This window comes from Pelobates fuscus, chromosome 1, assembly GCF_036172605.1.
Source record: "Pelobates fuscus isolate aPelFus1 chromosome 1, aPelFus1.pri, whole genome shotgun sequence".
NCBI classification, from domain to species: Eukaryota; Metazoa; Chordata; class Amphibia; order Anura; family Pelobatidae; genus Pelobates; species Pelobates fuscus.
The window spans coordinates 323,693,022-323,708,645 of record NC_086317.1 but is presented as its reverse complement, the minus strand read 5'-3'; the positions used below and the strand labels follow the sequence as shown (position 1 = coordinate 323,708,645).

At 37.8% G+C, this 15,624-nt stretch overlaps 1 protein-coding gene across 2 annotated transcripts in view; it reads right to left on the bottom strand.

Annotated features, from left to right (window-relative positions):
- The window catches only part of TUBGCP3 (tubulin gamma complex component 3), a 119,913-nt gene that overhangs the window by 36,568 nt on the left and 67,721 nt on the right, over positions 1-15,624 (bottom strand). For both annotated transcript variants that reach the window (XM_063459763.1, XM_063459772.1), the window contains exons 14-16: positions 14,528-14,717; positions 12,420-12,555; positions 6,015-6,083 (exon numbers count right to left, since the gene is read on the bottom strand). In XM_063459763.1, the coding sequence (XP_063315833.1) occupies positions 6,015-6,083; positions 12,420-12,555; positions 14,528-14,717 (395 nt within the window). The remainder of the gene's footprint in view (positions 1-6,014; positions 6,084-12,419; positions 12,556-14,527; positions 14,718-15,624) is intronic.

Here is a 15,624-nt window from a genome sequence, read left to right as displayed (position 1 = left end):
GAATTGAGAAAGTCTACATTTCCTTGCAAATTATTTCAAATTAGTTGATAGTCTATGAATAATGGAACACAATGAATGAACTATTTCATTAAGGACAAGCTTTAATCTCAAAGTGAACAATAGAATTATTACATATATCAGAAAAGGTTTAAACAAATCTGTTTCTAAATTCTTAATAAGAACATAATTTTTTTTTAAGTGGAGACATAACTTGCCGTTTTGATGCAAATATTTTTAATCAGAGGTTTCTAGGTTATGCTATTTTCTGCAAGGTCAAACATACAAAAGGTTAAAACAGATATCATTTTTTTGTTTCTGCTGTTGGTCAAAAAGAAGGCTTTATAAAAAAAACAAAAAACAAAAAAAAAAAAAAACACACGCTACCCAACTGAGACCTAGCCAGGGCCCAAAACAATCTCATTGCAAAAATTGCATTGGCCACCCACAGGACCATAGTTTGTCACTGGGGGTCACAGCGATATACCGGAGGGGATAGGGATAGGATTAGAGAGACCGGTAGGATGGACAAACTTTCGGCTTTGAGCCATTAGAACACTAAATCCTTCCATCAAGTATGGGGTCATTGGATCACAGAACTTCAAATGATTATTTGAGGGTCTGGGGAACATGGGGATCAGAGGGAGCTCTTGGCACGCTCTGCTCATCCTTCCCCACTCTTATCTAGTCCTATAATCCATGTCCTTGTTTTTTCCCCTCCTCCCCCCTTTTTCTGCTCTCTTTCTCTCCCCCCCTTAATCCTTTTTACACTCATTGGAAATGTCTTATTCTCCTATCTCAAGTAAGACTTGCAGGGAACAGAAACCCTACCATGATCAAGGCTTAGACCAAACTCCTGGTTCCCACATTGTTACAGAGCAAAATGACACACACACACACACACACACCTTAGATCCTCCAACACAGTGCCATTATTGTGCCAACTAACATAGAACACCCAACACCCTTATCAATGCATTGTGTATTATTCACACGCGATTAGATGAGACAATGTTCAGCTAAGGCATCTACGCATCTTTATTTATATTGGTTTAAAGTTCTGTGACGGTAGTCATCACCTGGGGTTTCATACGGACATTTTATGTAGGGCCCTGGACTATTCTTATGTTTAAGTCACTCTGTGTCCATTGTGGGTGCAGGGTGTGTGTATAATGTGGTTGTTTGGGGTTCAAAGTTATTGTGCTTTCCTGTCTTGCTAATACATGCAATCAACTAGGATCTAGCAACAGCTACATGCACTACCTGACTAGCAAGGATTGCTAATTTGCATATTTGGGTAAGTTTGCATATTGCTAATGCTGCAGGCAGGAGAGATATTTTTTGTTAATTATGGTCTTCCCTATATCTTTATAAATATGTTATTATGCAATTATAATTTCCTGTATATTTTGTGACATGTTTCGGTTATTTGAATTGTATTATGTTTGTCACAGCAATCTAAAGGTAATGATCATATGGGCTAGTCCCGGGGAAAAAAAAAAAGTTTTTCATTAAAACTTGTGTCTTCTGTGGGTTTTTTTTAGGGATCCTAGTGACAATCTTTGGACCGGTTTGCTGGTTGGGATACATCAAGAGAGCTAGGCCTGAGAGCCACAATTGCCTTTGTAAAGGCAATAACTATAATCACTTTAAGCAGAGCTGCAGTGGAATAGGCAGAGGGAATGATGCCTGCCTGGAAGAAGGGCTGCAGCGGAATAGGCAGAGGGGATGATAGTTGCCTGGAAGGAGAGCTACTGCCTGGTCAGGTGCAAAGCCTCCATAAGGACCCCAGTCAAGCTGCAGCGACTGGGGCAGAAATGTTCCAGGGTCCCTGCAAGCGGCTAGGAAGCGGACTTGGCGGAAGTACCCAGTCAGGGTACAGGGAGCTCCGTCACACATTCTTTTCAGTTTTGTTTGTTATCTATCATATGTAACCATTATTGTGAAAGTGAACCCTTACCACTGCGTACATATGCAAACCGCACACACGCCCTCATAGGTAATCTAAACACTCAAATAAGCACTTGACATCTGGTCACTATGCATGTGGCTCTATTGTATAACATCAACCTCACCATCATGGTTCTTCACAATTATATCACATGCTGACTGTATTTAATGCACACCTTTTATTATAGCAATGTTATGCATTTTCTATAAATAGAATTAGCAAAAATAGAGAATTAAAAAAAATAAATGAAAAAAATGCTGCACTACTTTGCCACAAAAAAAAAAAGCAAAAAAAGAAAATCTTCTCAACTTCAAACTGGCAGTCAGTTGGGTTCTTGGATCCACAAGCGGTTACAATGAACATCATCTATTAGGTCTTAAATTCTTCTTCTTTTATTTTTTTTAAATATCTACATAACCAGATAAACAGCCTCAGAGAATTTCACATAAGTATTGTTACTGTAGAACCCTTCTCTCTGCTGTAGGTGAAATTGTATTTCATCAAGTCAAATTGAAATGGTATATTATGATGAAGATTGGACGCATCTCTCTTTTTCCTTCACTGTCAGAATGAAGTCACAAGTATCATTCTACTGCTATAATCTTCTAAATTCGCTCACCTGAGGAATAATCTCAGAAACTACATTGGATGCACTGAGTTGCAGTGTTTAAGAAATGCCTGCAGGAGAATTATATTAAAAAAAACACACACACACAATTATTCAACCCCCATTAATCCCTTAAGGACTGAGCCAAATGTACACGTTGTGAACAAAACAAAACGTAAACAAAACCTGGCATTTGCGCTATATGTCTGTCCAACCGTAATTCACCTCTTTCATATTAAATGCACCCACCCTTATTATATATCCTTTTATTCAGGGGAAACAGGGCTTTCATTTAATATCAAATATTTAGCTATGAAACATAATTTAATATGAAAAAAATGGGAGAAAATAAGAAATGTTATTTTGTTTAGTTCTACATGACATTTTAACTGTCAATGTCATAATACTGTTTGCTTTTACTGCAATAAAATACACATATTTGTATTCAGCAAAGTCTCACGTGTAAAACAGTACTCCCTATGTACAAGTTTTATGCTGTTACATATAATGTAACTAAATCCCCATTATGTTTTTGCCTAGATTAGGTGTTTTTGAAAAAAGCTTTTAAAAACTAATAAAATCTGTCAACATTGAAGTTGCTGTTTAGTAGATAGGAGAGTGCGCTGGATCTTGTGTATTGTATAATATGGCCCCCAGCAGCACCCCATTTAAGCATGTAGGATGGTGAGTGCAACCATCCTCCATGTTTTTTATATATATATATATATATATATATATATATATATATATATATATATATATATATATATATATATATATATATATATATATATATATATATATATATATATATATCTCACTTATTTTTACTTTATTTTATTTCCAGCCAGCAGGGGGACTACCTGTCATTAGCAGCTGGCTGCTGGCAAAGCAGCAGCCAGCTAACCCGGCCATGTGATTGTTGGGGGGGCGCAGGAGGAATGATCTGCTGCGGGGGACTCGTTGGAGTCCCCCCAACCGCGATCGCCGGCGACCGGGTAAGTTAAAAAAAAACTGGAGGGCGTACTATTACGCCCTCCGGTTTTAAAGGGGTTCAATATCAGGTTTATTGTCAAAATTTACAGCTGTTTGCAATTAACAAATAGCAATTTAAATAGCACAACAAATGCTTAAAGTGGTTTACCCAAAATCATCCAAAAATGCAACTTTTAATGACTCCTCCAGTCTCAAAAGGATTCAGCCCTTTTGTGGCAAGCATCTTTAGTACAGTAAAGCACCCTTTTGCTGCTATGACCTGCTGCAAACAAGATACATTACTAGACATCATTGCTCAATGGCCTCCAGTTCAGTAATATTCTTGGGTTTACAGTCTTCTTCAAATCCTACCAGAGATTTTATATGGGATTCATGTCAGGTGACTGATGGACACTGTAGAATTTTCCACAACTACTTCTGCAGCCAAGCCTTGGTGGAATTTGAGTTATGCTTGGGATCATTGTCTTGTTGGAAGGTCAAAGTATAAGGATTTCCTGACTTCAATTAATCAATTTTGGCTTCCACATGCTGCAGGATTCCAGTGCCAGAGGATGCAAAGCAGCACCAGAGCATCACCGGGGCAACCAAGTATTGATTATGGGCAATAGTAAAGGTTTAATGTGGTTTATTACGTCCTCCCACTCCTGTGCAATAACATATGACACCTATAGGGGCTGTAGTGAGCTATGTGACATTGAGAGTATAAAAATGACTGTTGCATATTTAATGAGACGTGCTTGAGGGAAGAAGTGATAATCCTTGAGTCACTTCCTTTCACAAATGGCCACATGTAGTGTCCGCCACCTAGAGAGGACTATCAAGTATTGGTCATGTTACCTCTGTGGGTGGATACTAGAAGTGAAGTTATTTAATGTATTACCAGAAGCTAGTGAGCAGTTTAATGACAGTGGGAAGAAGCCAGGTGTCTCTTAAGGTGCCCATGTACATCCATTGAACATGCGCCAGGAACTCACCTCATTGTTGTGTGTGTTTTATGCAGATTCAATTATCCTCTGTAAGCTGCTGAGTCTCCAATAATAGAGCTAAGTAGCTTTCTTACCTGTTTGTATTATATATAGCAGTGTGTGTTTTAAAGTATTTGTTTTCTGCTTGATAATTGTATTCCCAGCAAAGTTTTGTTTACCCTTTCATCAAAACTTTGCCTCTTGTTTTATATGATTTTGAGCATATTGGAGCAGACTTTTCCTGTGCTTCTGGGTCTGTAGTGGCATACATTTTGGAGTTCTGGCATAGAAAACTTCAGCCTTTGGTATGTGTCTTACTGTGCTCACTAAAACCTCAGTGCCTGTTGAAAAAACGTCTTGCTGCAGGTATTTTGCAGTCACTCAAGGGTTCTTCACAAAATACCTTGTCAGAAATCTAGTTGCAGCCACTGATAGCTTCCTTTTTCTATCCACTGTTCCTTCAACTTTGAACTTGCAAACTATTCTTCCAACAGCGTCTCTAGGGACATTCAGTGCCTTTGCTATCAAGCAAAACCCCAAAGGAAAGCATTGCATCAATGCTTTCCAATTAGGAAGGTCTAATGTGCATGAGCTACTCGACAGACATTCGGTGTGGTCTCCCCCCCCACCTCACCCATCAAAGGACATCAGCAGAGTATTAGAGCAACTCAACACGAGGGACATTGGCAATGGAGTCAGGTAAGTGACAGAAAGTTTTATGTTTTTTTGTTTTAAACCCTTATTATGGGGGACACAACATTTTAGTTTTATATTCCTACAAAGGAATGCTTTGTATTTCTAACACCAAAGTATTCCTTTACTAATAAAGACTTCTTAGATTAAAAATGCATGTTTTATGGAAACAAGCCCCCAAATGATCCCCAAGCCAACCTACTGCCACATCAGTGCTATTTACCCTAAATTAGCAGCTTGCCATCCTACCTAGCCTTCCCTCCTTCCATGTCTGTCTCCATCTTCCCATTAATCCAGTACATAACCCTCTTCATTCTCCTTATACCTGACCACAGGGAGGGTCTTATTGACAGTCCCTATGTTCACCAACATTCAACTAGTAAGTTATATCATATTACATTAGTCCAATCAATCCAACCCCTAATCTGATATTTATGCACTTTCCCAATAATGACAGACTCTTTACCACTATATGCCTTTTATTTCAATCAGCCTACTTCCTATTCTCAAGAATGCATCCCCCTCTAGCCCCCCCCCTTCTTTCCATTACATAATCCATACCTTCCCCTTTCAATTCCACATGTCACATCACTATGGACTAGAATGAAATGTTCCCAACAAAATGATACATGTCCATTCAAAAAAATTAAGGATCATTTTCATCATACTATATTAAAAATTTATAACTCAGCATAAAAGGTGTAATAGGTATTCAGTACATTTATAAATGATCAAACATGGCACTACTATAACATGACCCTTTTATACTATATGGAAAGGTTTTAAGTAGATACACTGGCCTTACTGTGGCAATGGGTCCTTCAACATGGTAGTCTAGACTAAATACATCCCATCCGGTATCTCCAGGTGAAACCTAAGGATAAAGAAACACAAAAAACAAGTAAATGTTTGGTTATGGCTATGATCCTATACCTCTACTAGGTTATAACAGACAAATACACACCCTTTTCAAGCATGCCATTTATGCAAGGACACATGATTATTTAAGGCATTCAAATAATAAAATTGTAACTGTAAGACCGAGCCTGGAGTTGCTAAACAACTGGAAAAACATTTTGAGAAAAACAGAGATTGCACCATAACAACAACGGTCTGTAATCATTATAGCACCTAGAATGCCCCTTCAACCAAACCAACCTTATAAGAAGAACAAAAATATATTTTGAACAGAAATGACAAAGAAAGAAATCATACAATTCATATCAGAAAGCCAACAGGGAGAGCAAATCTGTCAACTATTAATTATTAAAAGGGAAAACAGCAACCGTGATTTAAAAGTCATACACACATTTGTAGCAGATTAGTTGCTGACATCAAGTAATAAGACATGAAATTATTAAAATGTAAGATGGGCATATTACACAAAAGGTATTTATTTTTTTTATAAGTGCATGTTTTATGTAACATAAAAAACACATTTTCTGCTATTAGCTTCACCACAACAAGTATTTTTCTCCTTTTAAATGTGTACTCAAAAGCTCTGAAATTAAGTGACCAATTAGACGGTAGAGACGAAATTTCTCCTAAAAAAAATATAACATTTTTCACAAAGGCTTTTTATAAACAATATGCATTACAGGCTCTGTTTGTATACAGGGGATAAAAACTGATTGGTGTTGGTACATATTTCATTCTCCTTTTTGTTAAAGGCCTGTCTCAGTTATTAGCTAGCAGGCACTCTCAATAACAAGAGTATTTTATTTTAAAGATGAGGCCTTGATTTTTATTTTGATTTTTACAGTGCAGATGAATGCTACAAATAATGTCTTCTTATCTGACATAATCCCATTTGAATCATCAAAAGAAAATCGAGGTTATTATGTACTCCATCTAGCGGCACTTTAGGTGCCAAAACTAAGGATGTTTGTTTATTACTTATATTGGCAAGGGAGGTACTACTGAATTAAACACTATAAATGTTTTAGGATGCAAGCATTTGTATGTAATTGCCTAGGTATTAGCCTAGTGCATTTTTAAAGCAAATACAAGAAAATTACACTTTATACAAGGGGACTCTAGATACAGATTCAATTATTCAGGCAAACAAATGCAGACAAAAAATATCCTGCATGTACTCATTTAATAAAGTACAGATTTTAACCTTAAATGTATAATGGATTATTTCACAAAACAGATGTTCCTTTTTTCCAATATATGTGAGAAGTACAGGCAGATCACTGAGCTTATTCATTAAATAGTGAGTTGTGATGAGTTGACCAAATATTTAAACTATATAAGATCACAGGAGAGAAGGCAAGATGCCCCCTGAACCCTAGACACAAGTCACAGACTATAGGAGAATCCACTCGTCCAAACTTCTTAGATCTGGGAAGGTGACCTAAACCAGTGCTCTTAACTAGGGGAAAACCCTAAAATAACAGAACAAAAGAACGACAGAATCCCAACTACTCATCCGCTGAGATCATAGGGCGAGTAGTGGGATAGAGTGTTTAGACTGTACAATCTAAAAAAGAAAAAAGTAACCGTTATTAATAACTAGATCATAATAACTGAGACCAAAAAGAAAAACAGAAATCTACCACATGTGTAACGTCTCTGGGGTCTTGTCGAAAAACACAAGAATAGAGATAAACGGTACCGAAAAAGATAGGGAAATAGATGGTATCCACCAAACAATTAGGTACAGGACAGAGCTGGATTATCGAGAGAGAACAATTCCCTATAGAAATAACCTAAATACAGGTAAGGAGAATGGGAATCAAATGCTTCAATCATGTATGCATAAGAACCACACAAAAAAAGGAGGGGGTGGGGGCACATCGACTACATGTCTATCAACCATAACCACTGGAGCCTTGAGAAAATAAAAGCAGCAAACAAGCATAAATTATATAAGCTAGCTACTATCCCTGATTACCTCGGCACCACACAAGACTAGTGCCTACCTAAACCAAAAACCCTCAGAGTACCTAAATTACAAAAAAATAAGAATAAGGTGTATAATGCAACCCTAAAAAGGTGTAGTAAAAAATAATGTGAAGTGAAAAATACCCGACGCGCGTTTCGCCGTGTGAATACACCATCGTCAAGGGCAGAATCAGCAAAGCCGTCTAGGTCAGTTAAATATACTGCTCACTAATTAGCCATGTGTGTCTAAGCCAATAGTGGACTCATCCCATAATTAGGGAGACAATCAGTGCAACAAGGTAGGATCCAGGGAAATGTACCAACAAGGCCGGCCAAACATCAATCATGTGGCCACAGAAAAGCCATGCCTTCCATATAGACGGATAGTTATTGGTTAAGACTGTGTGTCAATCAACTCAAAGAGAGCTGGTTCAAACTTTGAGGTCTCACTGGGTGAAGAAATGGATCAAATAAAGAAGGGGTGTGTTTATCACTGGGTTCATTAACCCTGAATGCGCCAGACAAGGCAGAATCGCAGTATAACACCTCATACCTCCCTACAGTAAATCGTACTCAAGCTCCCCTCCCTAAAGGCGTAACCGTGGCATGTAAACAGAGCGGTCGCAGACTAAAGCTAAGACCAATAAGCATATGGGGGTGGGCTTATATGGCAAGATCCACACCAGGCCAAGCGGGGTGTTGCTAGGCAACACACTGAAGTCCTGTCGATGTGGCTGGGGTACAGATTCCAAGCCCATAAAACGAATGCCAGTTGCTGAATGGTTGTGGAGTTGGTGTAAGTGTCTGGAGATGGGAGTCTCCAATCGTCTCTTAACCGAATTGACATGTTTGCGAATGCGGTATTTAAATAGCGAAAATGGGCAGGAACATATTAGAAGGTATACCACACCAACCAAACAGCAGTTGAAGAAAGAATGGAACTTGAAGGTTTCTGTGTTGGTACTGTTGGTGAACAAGTAGGGATCCCCGATTTGAGTGGATTTGGGTGGAAGCTGGACCATTTTAGTAAATTATTGGTGGTCGTCTGTTTCCTGAATAAGTAGGTTTTGATCTTGTCACCTTTAACAATTTCAAGTGACAAGTCCACCAATCTCACTCATGAAATGCAGATTAAAATGGAGTTTAGGTGCTGTACGAATTTGTTGAATCTCTCAAGATTATACAGAGATCATCAATATATCTTATATGTAAGGTTTAAGAGCCGGGTATGTCCTGATGCGCGCCTCCCACCAGTCCAAGTACAGGTTGGCGTAGGATGGCGCACAAGACGTACCCATAGAAGTCCCCTTAATCTTCTGGTATATCTTGCCATTAAACAAAAAGATATTATGCGTCAAAATGAATCTCAAAAGGTCCAACAGAAATTCTACATATGTCTCCAATAGTTTCGACTCAATGAGAAGAGAGGCATGTACGTGTTCGATCTCCAAATGATGTGGGATCGAATTGTACAATGCTTCCACATCTAGGCTGCATAGTATTGTGTGCTTGGGGAGAGTAAGATCTTCAAGGAAACCCAGCATTTGTTTTGTGGCGCTGAGGTAAGAACGCATCTTTTTTACCCAGGGAGACAACATTTTATCCACATACACAATTTTGCCCCAAATTTTCCCGTCCGTACACAATTGGTCTACCTGTCGGGTCCGTTAAGGAATTTGGCCACTTTAGGCAAGCAATAAAACGTGGATAGCGTAGGCGGTTTTGTGCACATAAATTCTAGTTCATCCTTATTGTTGAACTGGGAATCCAAGGCTTGTGTCAAGAGTCAGAATTCCACAAGAAATAGTGGAGTAGACTCCTTGGTCGAATGTATTGGGCTTCAATACCACAACATTACTTCCTTTGTCAGATGGTTTTATTATCACACTGGCATTAGTAATTAGATTTGTATATGGGATGTCACTACAGATTGAGCCATCGCTTAAGTCCAGGAGGTCCACCAATGTTTGCAGGCACTCGAAGTCCCTCAGTGATAGGTCCATATTCTGAGCTTTGGCTTCATTTCTCACCGTGTGATATTTATGTAAGGCGAGCTTCCTTACAAACAAGAATGTATCCACAAGAATTTATTGAAGGAGGCAATAGGGACAAATGAAAGTCCCTCATAGGGACTAGTATACCGATAGGATATTAATTTTAAAGATGGTAAGAGTTACACTAGACCGGTTGATTACCCCGGGAGTTTTTAGTACCCATTTCCTTCTTCTCTGTCCCCGGGCCCAGTTTCTGGTCCGGGGTCCCTGTAATCCCTCCACCTGTTGCAGGCCCAAAAAATAAATAAATAAATAAAAAATAAAAAAAATAAATCAACCCCCTCTTTGAGAATGCTCCTTGGTTGGTTAGTCTGTATCGTCACCTGGGGGGTTGCAGGTTCTCAGCAGTCCGTATCCGTGGAATCATATTCAGATGTACTAAATTGATCCGAAACCACTTTAGTTCGTCTAATGAAGGGGCGGTATTACTTTCCCCCTTTCAAAATATGAGACATCGCGTAAGAACTTCTGGTGTTTTTTAACCTTCTCCTGGTATGAGCATTTGTCCAAGTTGTATTTCAACTCTACTTCCAAATTTTCAAACAATGGTTCAGTTTTCAATTTCTGTACCTCCTATTTGTCCAGTTCTTGTTGGACTACATTTAATTTCATAGATTCATAGTTACAGATAATTGACAAGAATGTATGCAAACATTTAGATGCTGTCTCCTCCCATTTAGAAACTCATCTTGTTCAATTTGTGTTGCTGGTGAAACCTGAACGTGTGGTAGATTTCTGTTTTTTCTTTTTGGTCTCAGTAATTATGATCTAGTTATTAATAAAGGTTATTTTTTTCTCTTTTAGATTGTACAGTCTGAGCTCTCTATCCCAGTACCCGCCCTCTGATCTCAGCGCATAAGTACCGTATTTATCGGCGTATAACACGCACTTTTTTCCCCTGAAAATAGGGGGAAAATGATGGGTGCGTGTTATACGCCGATATCCCATAATTACTTACCTGTCTTGAAGCGTGGGCCGGTGTTCAGCGCGCACCGCGGTACTGGAACATCAATTTCAGGTTCCGGTTTCCGTCGGGACTGAAAGGAAGTGTGCACACTTCCTTTCAGTCCCGCCGGAAACCGGAACCTGAAATTGAAGTTCCTGGACCGCAGTGCGCACTGTGAAGCCGGCCCACGCTTCAAGACAGGTAAGTAATTATGGGACAAGGGAAAGTGCACTAGGGGACACTATGGGGGGGGGACTATGGGGGGGTGGGGGAAGAATACTATGGAGGGGGGGGAGAAAATACTATGGAGGGGGGGGAGAAAATACTATGGAGGGGGGGGAGAAAATACTATGGAGGGGGGGGAGAAAATACTATGGAGGGGGGGAGGAAATACTATGGGAGGGGGGAGAATACTATGGGGGGAGAATACTATGGGGGGAGAATACTATGGGGGAGAATACTATGGGGGGAGAATACTATGGGGGGAGAATACTATGGAAGGGGGGGGAGAATACTATGGAAGGGGGGGAGAATACTATGGAAAGGGGGGGGGGGACACTATGAGATGAGAGGGGGGGGGAATACTATGGGAGGGGGGGAAATTTCCTGGAATTTCTTTCTAAAAATGAGGTGCGTGTTATACGCCGGTGCGTGTTATACGCCGATAAATACGGTAGTTGGGATTCTGTCATTCTTTTGACCAAGGTTTGCCAAATTCAGACCAAAATGAGCAGAGTTGGATAATAAAAAATAAAAAAATACTTAGTGTATTTCAATTAGAGATTTGATTCAAATATTTACAATTCAAACTCAAACACAACTGCCATATATCACAGGGGTTGATATGGGTGAAAAAGCATACAAGCACTACAATATAATAAACCACAATGTTTTCAGATGTTTTACAGAACAAGGAGTTCACTGTCCTTGTATTCCTTCATCTTTCCCAGTATAGCTATAGCAATTTTCTAAAATCATTGTGGCAGTTACATGGCTATGGCCAAACTCAAGTGTGCACACTATTCACATATGCAGTTTGGATGTGGTCATTTCTTTCTGTGAGATAACCTCTAAAGAAGCAACATGTACTTTCGTGGAGTACTTCCATTGAGTACTTCCATTTAGTACTTGGCATGTTTACAGAAGTCCCTAAACTGAAATTCGCAAAGTTAAGATGATCAATTTGAATAGTTACTCAATCACTGTTGATCTATTTTGCATATAAATATCTGGAACAATAAATTAATCTCATTAGTAGGAATTAGGAAACATAAGACAGTTAAGACAATTGACACCTAGATTTAACATAATAACTACATACCTCCAATAGTCGGACATCCAAACGTTTGAGGATTTCAGGGTTGTCAAACTGGGCATTGGTTGCCCTCACAGCAGTTTCCAGAATCCCTGTAAGATTGTGTTGGTACAGTGTAGTGGCTGGACGGATAAGTTCTGGCCTAAAATGACAATCAATAAAATTAAATATTCTATTAAATGCTTTAGACTTTGTTCTTAAGCCCAAATAAACTTGCCAGTGATAAATCACATTTACACATGTGTACAATTCGTAAGATTCTCATCAAACTCACATATGTTGAATCTACATAAACAAAGTGTTTTAACTAATAAATGGAAGAAAATTGAGCAGGGAGATTGCAGGTGCATTATCTATACACCGAAATGGCTTAATTAAGCTACTGTTGTTTTCAGGACCATCTTATCCCTTTAATATAAGCTATGATTCTTGGGCCCCTGGGTGTGTAAAGCCCTGTAATAAGTCAAAAGTGTATTAAAGGGAAACTATAGTGCTAAGAATACAAAGTTATAGTGTCTTTGAGAATAAAAATACTAAAGCTGTAGGGCATTATAGTACTCTCGAATATCCAGAGAGGTTGTTGCAAAAAAAATAATAATTATATAATACATACACACACGCATATATATATATATATATATATATATATATATATATATATATATATAAATATTCTGATCCATGCACTCACATTATATATGCATCAAAGCATTTGTTGTACTTGTCATTTTATCCTGAGGAAGGTCCCTGCATGGACCGAAACGTTAATCTCTCTCATTTTATGGAATAAAGACGTTTTTTCATTATCAAGACCGTGAGTGCAGCCCTGGATTTCCTTTTTTCCTTTAATGTGTATGTGTGTGTATATATGTGTGTATATATTACTGTAATTAAACCCCCATGGTTTTCTGCCTAGGTGAGGGGTTTCTAAATAAAACTAACAACATGAGGAAGCATTTCTCAAGTATGTGGATAAATCTCATAAGAGCAGGCACTAGTTTGGTAAATTAAGACCAGACAGACAGACAGACACACACACACACACACACACACACTAACTATAGGGGAGTTTTTGGTTTTTCAAAAACATTACATCCTCCGAGAATTAAAATTGCTGTTTAGTAAATGAGTGAGCTGAATTGTGTATGTTGTGTATATACAGTTGTAATCAACGTATTCAACCCTCATTGAAAATCAGGTTTATTGTCAAAATTTACAGACTTTCATCTGTTTGCAATGAACATATCAAACATTCAGTGCCTTCACTATATTATTGTATGCTGTTCTTTGTTTGTGAAGGGAGATTATCTCTTCTCTAAACTTTGCGGACTATTCTTTTGACTTAGCCATATTTCTAACATGCAGTCAAGTGTGACACTTAAACCCCTAGCCAGTTCAGGTATTTCAAATGGTCCAGCTCAAGCCCACCTGGTACAACTAAATGAAGCCCTTGATTGGTTGCATCGTGTGGGCTTGAGACAACACTTGTTTTGCATCTTTGTGCTGTTGTGATGGATTCTATTCAAGGGATTGAATATTGTTTTTAGACAAAAGAAGTAATTCTAAGTTGCATTTTCAGTTGAATTTGGGGAAACCACTTTAAGCATTTGTTGTGTTGAGCTATTTCAATTGCTTTTGTTTCATTTGTTCATTGCAAATAGTTAAAAAAAAATAAATACATTTTTGACAATAAACCTGATCTTCAATAGGGATAGAATAATTTTGATTACAAGTGTGTGTATATATATATTGCGAACATGTAAATTAAACATTATAAAGTCTGCTGGAGGGGCTGGGCTAGGGTACCATGGAGTGCCTCTGGTTTTAGCAAATTGCTAATAAATGGTTATAAGAAGGCAGCAGACAGACTGTGATGTCAGATTTAACATGTTTACATGACGTAAGCAATCCATTTACTGAAGCAAACATACTTCTCATTCCTACATCTATGCAAACAGGCAGATATCGTCTATAAAACATATAGAGAAATAAAAGTTATAAAGAATTACAAAGGAAAATATAGGTTTATTAAATACTATTTTGATCAGTAACAAAAAACTTTTAGAAGAAGAAAAAATATATATATATATATATAAAATTGTAGAATGCCTTACTTGAGAAGATCCATTAGATGGCGTATAAAATCTCCCTGCCCTAGAAGGAGATATCTCCTCATTGCCTGCATGTGCTCAAGCAGATTGTAATTCTTATTTAAGACATCCAACAGGTATTTGCTGGTTTCATAGTATGCTGCATCGATTTTACTTTGGAAGTCATTCTCCAAATCTGTGAATAAATCTGCAGCTGCATGGAGAAAGAGAGGAAAAATCACTCAGTTAAACTGGATTCATTAAAATGCGTGTTCATGAAACATATGTAAATTAAAAAAAAAAAAAAAAAAAAAAAAGTGGATTAATCTCATAAGAGCAGGCATTAGTTTGGTAGATTAAGAATGCAATGAAGGATATGGATAGACTACACACACTATATATATATATATATATATATATATATATATATATATATATATATATATATATATATATATATATATATATATATATATATATATATATATAGAATATAAAATGGAGTAAAGGGATAGGTCCTAGACAGGGGGACGACCAAAATACTCACAGGGAAGGAAGCCCTACCTTTATTTCCTCTAAGGAATAAAGATACACAGACTAGGAAAAAAGGGGAAACATTGTCTAAAAAGTGCTCTAGGGTATGTACTACCTATGCCTTTAGGGTCCTCCTTTCTAATTTTTTTGCTAGTGTGAGGGTTATTCCCTCGATCTAGGTGGTCGACTGCAGAAGTCACTTAGTGGGACAACTCCTGTCCCCGTCTTTACTTGGTCATCTGGGTTGCACTCCTGCCATGCATGTGACTTCTCTTTTTAATATATATATATATATATATATATATATACACATATACATACATACATACATACATACACACACACAAAGAACTTTACAATGAGTCACTGATTATCTCCCCTTCATGTGGATATGGTCAGCAGACACTAATTATCTATTTATAGGACCAAGGCTATAAGGAGATGCGGTGCATATATTCTACCACAATTTCGCTAATTATATAATACATACACACTTCTAAAAAATTATATAAAATATTTTTTTAAGATGGATTATAGCTTTCATCTAATAGCCTATATGTATATACATATATATATATATATATATA